General features: G+C 48.8%; 1 protein-coding gene across 2 annotated transcripts in view; it reads right to left on the bottom strand.

Annotated features, from left to right (window-relative positions):
* Window positions 1–3275: 3275 nt before the first annotated feature.
* Window positions 3276–12596, bottom strand: part of TSKU (tsukushi, small leucine rich proteoglycan) — a 33896-nt gene continuing 24575 nt past the window's right edge. For both annotated transcript variants that reach the window (XM_081860641.1, XM_081860642.1), the window contains exon 2: window positions 3276–4465. In XM_081860641.1, coding sequence (XP_081716767.1) covers window positions 3395–4456 — 1062 coding nt within the window. In that variant the 5' untranslated portion in view covers window positions 4457–4465 and the 3' untranslated portion in view covers window positions 3276–3394. The remainder of the gene's footprint in view (window positions 4466–12596) is intronic.

The following is a 12596-nucleotide window of genomic DNA, read 5'->3' as shown; positions in this document are numbered from 1 at the left end:
GCATCCTCCACTTTCTCTCTTGCCTCAGGTGGCAAAATGTCTTGCGCCAGCCTTGGTCAGGAGGTTAAGGAAGAACATTATTGGTCCCTTCCAGACTGATGGTGGGTTTTTCCCTGTCTGTTTTTGTGGGTGTGTTCTGCAATTGGTAATTGTTGTGGCAATAGTGCATTAAGGTAAAGGGTCCATTAGGTCCAGTCGGGGCCGACTCTGAGTTTTTGGCGCTCATCTCGCTTTATTGGCCAAGGGAGCCGGCGTACAGCTTCCGGGTCACGTGGCCAGCATGACTAAGCCGCTTCTGGCAAACCAGAGCAGTGCACTCAAACGCCGTTTACCTTCCCGCCAGAGCGGTACCTATTTATCTACTTGCACTTTGACGTGCTTTCGAACTTCTAGGTTGGCAGAAGCAGGGACCGAGCAACGGGAGCTCACCCCATCGCGGGGATTCAAACCGCCAACCTTCTGATCGGCGAGTCCTAGGCTCTGTGGTTTAGACCACAGCGCCACCCATGACCCATTAGTGCATTAGTGGTGTATTTATTAATTCTTATTAAGCGGTGGACCTTCCACATTATGAGTGGTTCTGCAGTGCTTCCCCAGTGCTATTGCATTATTGCAGAAATGGGAGACTCCCAAGTTCATTAAATCCAGCACTACTTTAGTGACAAAACAATGTAATTACACTATTCTGCACATTTCCTTCTTATGCAGAAGGGAACGCATCGTGTAAGATGGTACTTGCTAAAACACATACAGGTCCTGCGAGTGGAATTGCCATGGACTGGCTGGACACAGAGGAAGGGTGTGGGGAACCAGCTGGGGAACCCCCAAGGGAAGAAGGCTCAGAGCCTAGGGAGTGGTGGTGTGCTGGGGCCCAGGGTAACCCATGAAACGCGGTCCAGGACCGGTCCAGAATCCGGAGGTTCCGCTGGGAGTCAGTCCGACAGGGCCGAGGCAGGAAACCAGGCAGGGTCAGGTACAGGATCTCAGGCAGGATCCAGCATACAGCAATGATGCTCCTGCAACCTGGGGTGGGGTCCGACAGCCTTTTATCTTTGTCGGGGTAGCAGCCGGTCCTGATCCCCCGGCGACTCACCTCCCCGTTTCGCCTGAAGGCGAGCACTCCTCCTGCGAGTACTCAGGTCTCTCCTTCTCTCAGACCTTATTCTGCAGCTCGGGAGACGGCGGTGGGTTACTAGACCCAGGGGCCGCCTCAGCCTCCCCTGACCCAACCGGTAGTGGAGCAGCTGTAGGTGATGGCCCAGCTGGAGGCAACGAGGTCATCCCCGCATCTGGAGCCAGGGCAGGCTCAGGCCCCTGACTCGGCCCAGCTGGTGTTTGTTGCAGGGGAACCTCTGCAGACTGGGATTCTTCAGGATCAGGCCCCAGACTTGGTACAGGTGATGCCTGAGGCAAAGGATCCGGTGCGGACTGAGACTCCTTTGGTTCCGAGTCTGAGCCCGAGTCCCAGGCCATCACACCATCTTATCTTCAAGACACTCGTGGTCCCTAAAAAAATCTATACATCAGAATCATAGAATGGTGGAGCTGGAAGGGACCATGAGAGTCATCTAGCCCACCCCCTGCAATGCAGGAATCTTTTGCCCAACGTGGGGCTCGAACCCTGAGATTAAGAGCCTCATGCTTTACTCGCTCCCACCCCCATCTTTGCGTTATCGGGGCAGTTTGGACACACACAGAACTTCTGCCATCACGGCGAGTTTGAATTCGTGGCTGGAGTTTTAAGTGTGCCTGTGGAGAATTTAGCAACCAGACGCCAATTACCAGCGAGGCAGGAAGCGCTTGGGCGTAAACGTCAGCTCAGTTGAAAACGAACAGGCATCGTAAAGGCCTTTGAGAAGGAGTAACAGGGAGGCTCGTAACGTTTGCCTTGAAGCTGGCCTAGTCCCGAGATGCGACCCAAAAGAGGAACAGGAAAGGTTAATGGTCCTTTCAGAATGCTCGCCGAAACTCCCAGCGTGGCAAAACGGCAATTAACAGGAACGTGCCAATAGCTTCCCTTGCTAAAAAGGATGTAATGGACGTCATCTTTTATTTATCCTACTTGTTTAAGGCCTGTCCTGATGTTCTGGTAGGGAAGGACGTTAGGATTAGGGCTGGCGTATTAAAGGGAGGGTTCGGGGAAAACCCCAGGGCCGGCTCTGTATGGTGTCAAAGGGTACAGTAAAGAGGTGCATGACAAAAGCCCTGTGTGTTAAGGGCTTCCCTCCATTTTTGTTCCATAGCCTTGATTTCTAATCTATTTTGATGTTTGCTGCTTCGTGATAGAGAAGGAAGAGGAGGCCATTTCCCACAAGGGAATAACTGCACGGCCATTTCCCGTTTGTGTCATGTAAACTCAGCCCTAGTTGCTGGGAACGGATGGTCTCTTCCTGGCATCCAGCGAAGCAGGGTTTTGTTTTGTTTTGTTTGCAGGTCATTGCTGCATCCACAGAGCCAGTGTGGTGTAGTGGTTAAGAGCGGTGGACTCGTAATCTGGTGAACTGGGTTCGCTTCCTTGCTCTTCCACATACAGCTGCTGGGTGATCTTGGGCTAGTCACACTTCTCTGAAGTCTCTCAGCCCCACTCACCTCACAGAGTGTTTGGTGTGGGGGAGGAAGGGAAAAGGAGGTTGTTAACTGCTTTGAGACTCCTTAAAAAGGTAAAGGAACCCCTAACCGTTAGGTCCAGTTGCGAACAACTCTGGGGTTGCGGCGCTCATCTCGCTTTACTGGCCGAGGGAGCCGGTGTACAGCTTCTGGGTCATGTGGCCAGCATGACTAAGCCGCTTCTGGCGAACCAGAGCAGCGCACGGAAACACCATTTACCTTCCCTCCAGAGTGGTACCTATTTATCTACTTGCTCTTTGACGTGCTTTCGAACTACTAGGTTGGCAGGAGCAGGGACCGAGCAACGGGAGCTCACCCCGTCGTGGGGATTCAAACTGCCGACCTTCTGATCGGCAAGTCCTAGGCTCTGTGGTTCAACCCACAGCGCCACCCGCGTCCCTAAGGCAGGATAGAGCAGTGTTATTACTTCCCCTGACCTGGACACTAGACGTCTGTGGATGCAGCCTAGAATACCATTAGCTTTTTTGGCTGCTGTGTCACTCTGCTGACTCATGTTCAGCATGTGGTCCTCTAAGACCTCTACATCTAGGCAACCATTGGAGGACGTGTGTCTTTCCCATCGTTCCTAGTTAGGGATATTGCCAGGGGAGAAATTTGGGAGCTGGAAGAAGAAATCAAATTAACTCACGCACAACCACCTGTGTCTTCAATCAATCATTGTAATCAAGTATTGAATTATACAAAATATATAAATTAACAGTTTTTACAAAAGGCACATTTGAGGCTTATTGAAGTCCAGGCATCCACACAATCTCCTTGACCCTTGTCACAAAGCATAGGGCGCTGCTGCTACTGACCCATGGCTGTCGTGACAACTTAGAATCTCTTTCTTGGTCAGCCCGGTCTGTCTGTGGTACTGGCCTTCCCGGATCGTCTTAATGCACTTTACATCCTTCCCAAGGGTGATGCTTTTGATGGAAGGCAGAAATTTCAGCATTGTTTTGGATACGGAGTTCGCCACCCCTGTGCCAGACAGGTTGAGCTCCTGCAAAAAGCTGAGGCTGTAAAAAACCTCCGCGTTCAAGGATTTGACGTTGGGGTTGTTGGACAAATCGAGCACTTGGAGAGCTGGCAGGTCTTGGAAGGCGTACGGCGAAATCTCCGCCAGGTCGGGAATCCCACTGAGAGACAAGTGGATCAAATCTTTCAGCCCCTGAAATGCCCCTTTCTCAATGGCCACCACTGGGTTCCCGTCAAGGTTGAGGAACCGGAGAGGGATTCCTTGAAGGTCGGGGATCCTCTTCAACCTGTTTCCAGACAGGTTCAAGCTCTGGATGTTGGGAATGGCTTTGCCCTGGTGTCTTGAAACGAGGCTGATCAAGTTGTTTGAGAGGTCCACATTGATGGGCTTCCCTTGACCTTTGGATGCAAAGATGTTGGTGGTGATGTCCAGGATGAAGTTGTTGCTGAGGTCGACATCCCCCAAAGGCGACCCCGAGAAGCATTCGTCTGGAAGGGCCACCAAAGAGTTGTGACTCAGATCCAAAGATTCCAGATAGCGGAGTCTGGAGAAAGTGGTGGGAAAGATCCTGGAGATCTTATTGTAGCTCAAGTCCAAACTAACCAGCGTGGTATATCCGGGGCCGGTCAACATGGACTCGTTGATGGAGTCCAGGTTGTTTGACGATAAATCCAAGTAGGTCGTGTCCAGAGGAATGGGGACAGGCACGATATGGGGCCCGATCCCACTGCAGTCCACCTTGGTTAGGCTGAAGCTGTCGAAGAGACCGAAGCTCTCCACTTCACAGTGGCACCCTGGGAAGCAAGTCTTCGAAGCGCCAACGTTCGGGGAGAGCAGTAGCAGGTTGAACCAGATTAAGAAAGGCATTGCTGGAATCTGCAAAGAGGAAACACAAGCGGAACATCAGGAAGAGTCACCAAATAGATCAGGGGTGGTCCTTACAAAATTACCCTGATTTGGAGGTTGCAAATTAAGTGATCTGGTTTCTAGATGCCATTTGGTTTCCAGACTCTGTCCGGACTCCTGCATCTCCACTGCTTGCCTCAATTTTCACCTGAAGGCCCAGGCACCCACCGATTGCATTTTCTGGCAAAATCTGCTTTTTGTTCCAATTGTTTAAGTAGTTTTTTTATTTATTTCATGAGATCTATACACCGCTTGATTGAAAACAACCGCCACCCTCAAAGATAGAATAAAAACGAGAAAAATTCACAACCCGACTTAAAACATACAAAAGTTAAAATACTAAAACCGACTAATATTACCTTCAACTTCCTACGCATCTGGGTAGGCTTGTCAAAAAAAAATAATGTTTCTGGTAGGCACCAAAAAAAGTACAGTGAAAGCATGTGATTGATCTCAATAGGCAGGTAACTCCAATGTTAACGAGTTCCAACAAATGCGGAACGGGAATTATGTGGCGCAATAGTAGTGCCAGTTCTGTTGATCGAACTTTTTTAAAAACTATTATCTTTTATACGTTTTTAGCTTTCTGCATTTTATCGGGGTTGGTTTTAATTTCTGTGAGCCACCTTGAGTCCCAGTTCTGGGGGAAAGGTGGAATATTAATTTGGCATGCGCCCTTCTTGCCAAAGTCTAGCACGCTCCTATGCGCTGGTGTCACGCACTGAGAAAATACGTGTGCTCGCTCCGTGAAACACTCCTTTATTTAAACAAGCTTTGCAAATAGGGCTGGGTGCATCTTTGCCCTGGTTCTGCTATCGTTTGGTCGGGTGCCTTTCTCCTGAGTTCATCTCAAGCTGCCATCTGGATTCAACTTCCTCCAAGTTTCTGAAACAAATCTCAGAATTGGCATAAGTGCCATTTTCCACCCCACAACCCTGAAATTAAGAGTCTCATGCTCTTACCAAGGTGATTCAGCTGGGATAGCTCAGTCAGCAAAGCACGAGACTCACTCTTAATCTCAGGGTTGTGGACCAAACATTCCTGCATTGTAGGTGTTATGTACTGAAGTTCTCACCCTGGGCCAGCAGGGGGATACTGTAGATAGTTATGCAAATAAGGGATTGAAAGTGACGTTCAGTGATTGGATAGTTTTAGAAAGTTGTTACAGTAACGTTGTACTGGAGCTCTATATAAGCAGGCTGGCTGAACCCTTCAGTTCAGTTCTGTTCTGGCCTCTGAATAAAGAAGAGCTGTTTGAAAAATTGCTGTGTTGTCTGATATGTTCACCCACAACTTAACAGTAGGGGGTTGGACTAGATGACCCTCGGAACCCCTTCCAAATCTACGGTTCCATGCCAAAGTTTTTGTTTCTCTGAAAGCGGTGACCATAATGGGCACATTTCCCCCATGGGCTCCCTGATGAGAGCGGATGGATTTTTAAAGCCTATTGAACTTTGAAACATGCCATTTCTGCATGCTTGACAATAAAATAAAATCAGGCTCCTCTCCCTTTTTTCTTAAACAAATGGCACTCCCCGTTTCAAAAAATTGAACCCAACGGGGTCAATACTTCCTAATAGCCACGCGGCGCTCTGTTCTTTTCTCCGAGAGAGGTGAAGAAAGGCAGTTTATATCCCTGGCAAGTGCCCTTAACAGCCATAAACTTTGGAACTGGCCTGATTGATCTCAAAAACCGAAGCAGTCGGACCCCAGTGTGAATTTACAGAGGTGGAAAAGTTTAGCAGAAGAATAAAAGAGATGAAGGGAAGGCAGGGGGAGAGAGAGAGAGAGAGAGCTATTTGAAAATGACGGCAGACAATAGAGATAAATTCCACAGCCTCGGGAGGAAAGGAACAATCATTAGGGCCTTCTATTTTTAAACAGGAAAGAGAGAGAGACAGCAGCCCAGCAGTGAATAAAAAGCTGTAGGAAATAAATCAAACCTCGAGTGATGTTGTTTTAATAGCCTCTCTTTGCCAGCCCTTTAAAGCATCCCCCTTCTCAACCCCCCCGCAAAAAACCGTACCTGCTGTTTGTCAAGTTTTAATAGACTCCTGGGTTGTTGGGTTTCTCTCCCCCAGCCCAAAGCACTGATTAATCTGTCCACCTGCATTTAAGTCAAGACTCCACAGCTAGTTACACACAGATTTGCTGCCGCTCTTGTTTTTCCGACACAGGTCATGTTAAAAAAAAAGGGGGGGGGGACTGACGGATGGCGGCGGACGTTTAGCTGTTTTAAGCTGAAACTTCAAGGAAAGGAGCGAGAAGCTGGTTCTCCTACCTTCTTGCCAACTTTCATGCTCATCCATAAAAGCGAATAAGTGATGAGGGTGGAGAATCATAGAATCAGAATTGTAGAGTTGGAAGGGACCCCGAGGGTCATCTAGTCCAACCCCCTGCAATGCGGGCTTTGCCCAACGTAGCACTCAAACCCACAATCTCCTGTTCTACCAACTGAGCTATCCCAGAGGAAGGATTGACTGGTAAACCACTCTGGAAATTGTAGCTCGGTGAGTGGGTATAGGGGCCTCCTAACGACTCTCAGTAGACAGCATCTTAAAAAGCAGAGACATCACCTTGCCAACAAAGATCCGTATAGTAAAAGCTTTGGTTTTCCCAGTAGTGGTGTATGGAAGTGAGAGCTGGACCCTAAAGAAGGCTGATCGCCGAAGAATGGATGCTTTTGAATTCTGGTGCTGGAGGAGACTCTTGAGAGGCCCATGGACTGCAAGAAGATCAAACCTCTCCATTCTGAAGGAAATCAGTCCTGAGTGCTCACTGGAAGGACAGATCCTGAAGCTGAGGCTCCAATACTTTGGCCACCTCATGAGAAGAGAAGACTCCCTGGAAAAGAGCCTGATGTTGGGAAAGATGGAGGGCACAAGGAGAAGGGGACGACAGAGAACGAGATGGTTGGATAGTGTTCTCGAAGCTACCAGCAAGAGTTTGACCAAACTGCGGGAGGCAGCGGAAGACAGGAGTGCCTGGCGTGCTCTGGTCCATGGGGTCACGAAGAGTCAGACACGACTAAACGACTAAACAACAACAAACGACTCTGGAAACTAAGTTCCCAGGATTCCTTGGGGGAAGCCGTGAGCATTCAAAGCGGTGAGATGCCTGGGCAGTGGTTCTCAATCTCCGGTGCCCCCCCCCCCAGGTTACACTTTGTTCGCACTGCGCTGAATTTCTTATTGATAAGAAATACACTGGAAATCAAAAAGAGGCAGGCCCTAGCAGGGCTTGATTTATAACACAGATCAAAGCAACTTTATAATATGATCACGGGGCATGCAGAAAGAATGAAACATAAGAACATTCCCAAAATATAATTATAAACGAGCCTCTTACATAGGTACAATATATAATAATAATAATAATAATAATAATATACCCCAGCCACTCTGGGCAGCTTCCAACAAAATACAGCGGTACCTCTGGATGCGAACGGAATCCGTTCCGGAGCCCCATTCGCATCCTGAAGAGAACGCAACCTGCATCCGCGCAGCTCGCAATTCTCTGCTTCTGCGCATTACGTCATTTTGAGCGTCTGCGCGAACAGCAAAACCAGAAGTAAACATACTCTGTTACTTCTGGGTCACTGTGGAGCGCAAACCAAAAATGCTTTTCCTGAAGCTACTTCAACCCGAGGTATGACTGTATTAAAATACAGTAATGCATCAAACATTAAAAAGCTTCCCTAAACAGGGCTGCCTTCAGATGTCTTCTAAAAGTCAGATAGTTGTTTATTTCCTTGGCATCTGATGGGAGAGCGTTCCACAAGGCAGGCGCCACCACCGAGAAGGCCCTCTGCCTGGTTCCCTGTAGCTTTGCTTCTTGCAATGAGGGAACCGCCAGAAGGCCCTTGGAACTGGACCTCAGCGTCCGAGCAGAACGATGGGAGTAGAGACGCTCCTTCAGGTATACTGGACCGAGGCCGTTTAGGGCTTTAAAGGTCAGCACCAACACTTTGAATTGTGCTCGTAAACATACTGGGAGCCAATGCAGGTCTTTCAGGACCGGTGTTATATGGTCTCGGTGGCCACTGCCAGTCACCAGTCTAGCTGCTGCATTCTGGATTAGTTGTAGTTTCCGTGTCACCTTCAAAGGTAACCCCACATAGAACACATTGCAGTAGTCCAAGCGGGAGATAACCAGAGCATGCACCACTCTGGGGAGACAGTCTGCGGGTAGGTAGGGTCTCATCCTGCGTACCAGACTGGTAGACAGCTGCCCTGGACACAGAATTGACCTGTGCCTCCATGGATAGCTGTGAGCCCAAAATGACTCCCAGGCTGTGCACCCGGTCGTTCAGGGGCACAGTTACCCCATTCATGATTGGGGAATCCCCCACACCTGCCTGCCCGCTCTCCCCCAGAAACAGTACTTCTGTCTTGTCAGGATCCAAGCTCAGCTCAGTGAAATCTCATCCTGACCTGCCTGCTGACACCCCTGAGCTCAGCATCTGAGCCACAAATCAATAAGTCCTGTGTTCAGAATAGATTTCCGACCCATTCCAGGCAAACGGCCCTAAATGAGCTCCTTCACTGCCTGATCATTATTCAGGGCGATTTACGGTTCTCCTGAGTTTGCCTGCTCTTTTTTGGGGGGGGGGGGAGAGACGGGAGTGATTTTATCCCTGCAAGAAAACAAATAGAAAGCTATGAAGACAAATAAGCCGACCAAAAGCAAACACAGACTCAGCCGCCAAAAGAGGAAGAAAAGCTTCATGCTCAGCCCTTAATTAACCCCAGATGCCTGCTTTTTAGCGCCCAAAACGGGCAGCATCCCTGCTTCCTCTAGAACGAGTCCCTGCAGCTACAAAACTTCGCTTATTTAGAGAGTTTCTACCCAGCTCTTCAGCCAAAAAGGCCCCCAGAGCGGCTCGAGTAGAATCAATTCAGACCAGATGGCCGCTGCCTGCAGGCTTGCAATCTGAAACGCACAACACACAAGGGGAAAGGGTTAGGGAGGGAAGAGGAAAAACAAGGAAATCTCAGGCAAATTCTCCACACAAAACAAAACCCCACCCCCAGGACGAGTCCTGAAGGTTTAAACTAACTTCTGAATCACTGAAAAGAACATGTTGCAGAAGTCATGGTGAATGTATGGAAAGGTAAGTCTTCATAATGTATTTTTTGGGGGGGAGTGTTCAGGGGAAATTTAAAGAATACATTTTTAAAAGAATTTAAAGAATAAACACATTTTTTCAAAAGGTTCCCAGAGCAGCTTGCAGTCAATCAACTAGAACAAGACATATTTTGTGTGGTTTTTTTTTTTTAAATGTATTTTTATGTTGTGAACCACCCCAAGAGCTACAGCTGAAGGGTTTTATACAAATTTAATAAATAATAATTAAAATAAACTTGGCACGCAAGGAAAAAAGGGGCGAGGAGGGACGAGGAAGTGTCTGACGGAGCTGGGTTTTTGGCTAAGCGGCCGGAGTGAGCCCTGCTTTCCCAATCTCTCCCACAGAGGCAGTGTGGTACAATGGTTGCTCCCAGGTGGTGGGAGAGGAGAGAGGAAGTCTGAGGCTCTTGCTGCTTCCCCTGCCCCCCCCCCCCGCCTGGCATAAGGTAAAGGTAAAGGGACCCCTGACCATTATGTCCAGTCGTGGCTGACTCTGGGGTTGCGGTGCTCATCTCGCTTTACTAGCCAAGGGAGCCGGCGTACAGCTTCCGGGTCATGTGGCCAGCATGACTAAGTCACTTCTGGCGAACCAGAGCAGCGCACGGAAATGCCGTTTACCTTCCCGCCAGAGCGGGACCTATTTATCTACTTGCACTTTGACGTGCTTTCGAACTGCTAGGTTGGCAGGAGCAGGGACTGAGCAACGGGAGCTCACCCCGTTGCGGGGATTCGAACCGCCGACCTTCTGATCGGCAAGTCCTAGGCTCTGTGGTTTAACCCACAGCGCCACCCATGTCCTTGTCCTGCCTGGCATACACCCCCCTAAAGAAATCTTGCCCACCTATATTTCTTAAGCCTGTCCTTGGAGCAAGGATAATACTCCGATGTGCCTTGGCTTACGGCTTTCCTCTTGGCAGAGCCATAACTCAACATCTGCGGCCGAATGGAGGGGGATTTACTGTGAGAGGATCTCCGGAGAGGAAAGAGACCTGTCACCCCCACCTGTCTTCCCAAACTCCCCCTGCCCCACCAAGGGCCAGGATATCTCTTCAGATAATACTACTAATAATAATTTATTATTTATACCCCGCCCATCTGGCTGGGTTTCCCCAGCCACTCTGGGCGGCTTTGAACAGAATACAGTGGTACCTCAGGTTAAGAACTTAATTCGTTCTGGAGGTCCGTTCTTAACCTGAAACTGTTTTTAACCTGAGGTACCACTTTAGCTAATGGGGCCTCCCACGGCCGTTGCGTGATTCTGTTCTCATCCTGAAGCAAAGTTCTTAACCCAAGGTACTATTTCTGGGTTAGCGGAGTCTGTAACCTGAAGTGTCTGTAACCCGAAGTACCGCTGTATTAAAATACAATAATGTATTCAACATTAAAAGCTTCCCTAAAGAGGGCTGCCTTCAGATGTTTTCTAAAAGTCTGGTACAGTGGTACCTGGGGTTACAGACGCTTCAGGTTACAGACGCCGCTAACCCAGAAATATTACCTCGGGTTAAGAACTTTGCTTCAGGATGAGAACAGAAATTGTGCGGCGACAGCGGGAGGCCCCATTAGCTAAAGTGGTGCTTCAGGTTAAGAGCAGTTTCAGGTTAAGAACGGACTTCCGGAACGAATTAAGTTCTTAACCCGAGGTACCACTGTAGTTGTTTTTCTTTTTGACATCTGGTGGGAGGGTGTTCCACAGGGCAGGTGCCACTACCGAGAAGGCCCTTTGCCTGGTTCCCTGTAACTTGGCTTCTCGCATCAAGGGAACCATCAGAAGGCCCTCGGCACTGAACCTCAGTGCCTCCGATTTATTTCCTCCACCTCCAGATTTATATAACCTTTTGGAGGGCACCGTGTTGGCAACCGAGCCCTCTTGGTTCCGGCACCACCGACCGAAAAATCATTTGTAAAGGGGCTTTTGGACATATCTTGCAAAAGCTAGCACATGGTTTTCATCTCCCCCATCCCCCACTGTGGAAGACACAAAAACATTCCCTCCTCTATCCGGCAGTGACCCAGATTGCCTGTGCTTGTGTCTGATTGGCCTTCCCACCCACCCAAAAAATCATTTTCCTACCTGAACGTCGCCCCATCGCACTGTTGTAAACAAAAATTGCCCTTTTCCCTTATGGGGTATCCCAGAGCCCATATAGAGTCCTTACATAGGTTCCCTATTGGTAGGAGAAAATAACAGAGGCCAACCAGAGAATATTGAGAAGCAAGCAGCTCGTAAGCTTGATCTTTATTGATCTGTTGCAACAGGGTGCTCCCCTCACCTGCAGGAGAGAGGAGGGACCCAGAAAAATGGCATGCAAGGCCTTATAAAGACTTTTGAAATTGCCACCCTGTAGATCACCCCCAGAAACATCATACATACATCACAGAAGGGGTGTAACCTAAGACCACCCCTCAGATACATCACACCTACATCACAGAAAAGGCGGTCTAAAACAGAAATTTGAATATTGTTTCTCCTGTTGTTGTTTATCTCCTGTCTGGCAGGTTATTGATTGGATTGCCTGGGGAGCCTGGCCAGTCTTTTGTAATGATAAATACTTAGTTCCTGGGCCAGGTCACAGGCTCACACCCTATTCATATCTTAAATGTGCCCTTAAGACAGGATTTGTGAAGGAAAATACAATGGGGAGGCTTTTCCAGTTTGACCTTGCAGAGAAAACATTTGCTCAGTTTAGGAATCAAAATGGCTTCAGGTCGGTCTTCCTGTGCTGATCTATGTACGAGCTTGGTTGGTATGCTTATGAACATTACCATATATCTAAGACCTCAAAATTCCTATCACAGCACGCAGTGCCTTTTATTTAAACTCCCGCCTCCCCCCAAAAAGCAGATTGAAAGTATTGGCTTTGAGTGCATCAAGAGGAACTCAGTGGCAGGAAAAGGGGGGGGGGAGAGACACACATAACACAGCTTCTCTCTAACACACTTGCAGGTCTAGAGAAAGCACTTAGGTCGCAGCAGG

The sequence above is a fragment of the Podarcis erhardii genome (genome assembly GCF_964252035.2).
Source record: "Podarcis erhardii genome assembly, chromosome: 4".
Taxonomy (NCBI): domain Eukaryota; kingdom Metazoa; phylum Chordata; class Lepidosauria; order Squamata; family Lacertidae; genus Podarcis; species Podarcis erhardii.
The sequence above is the reverse complement of the archived record's forward strand: the minus strand, read 5'-3'. Positions and strand labels throughout refer to the sequence as shown.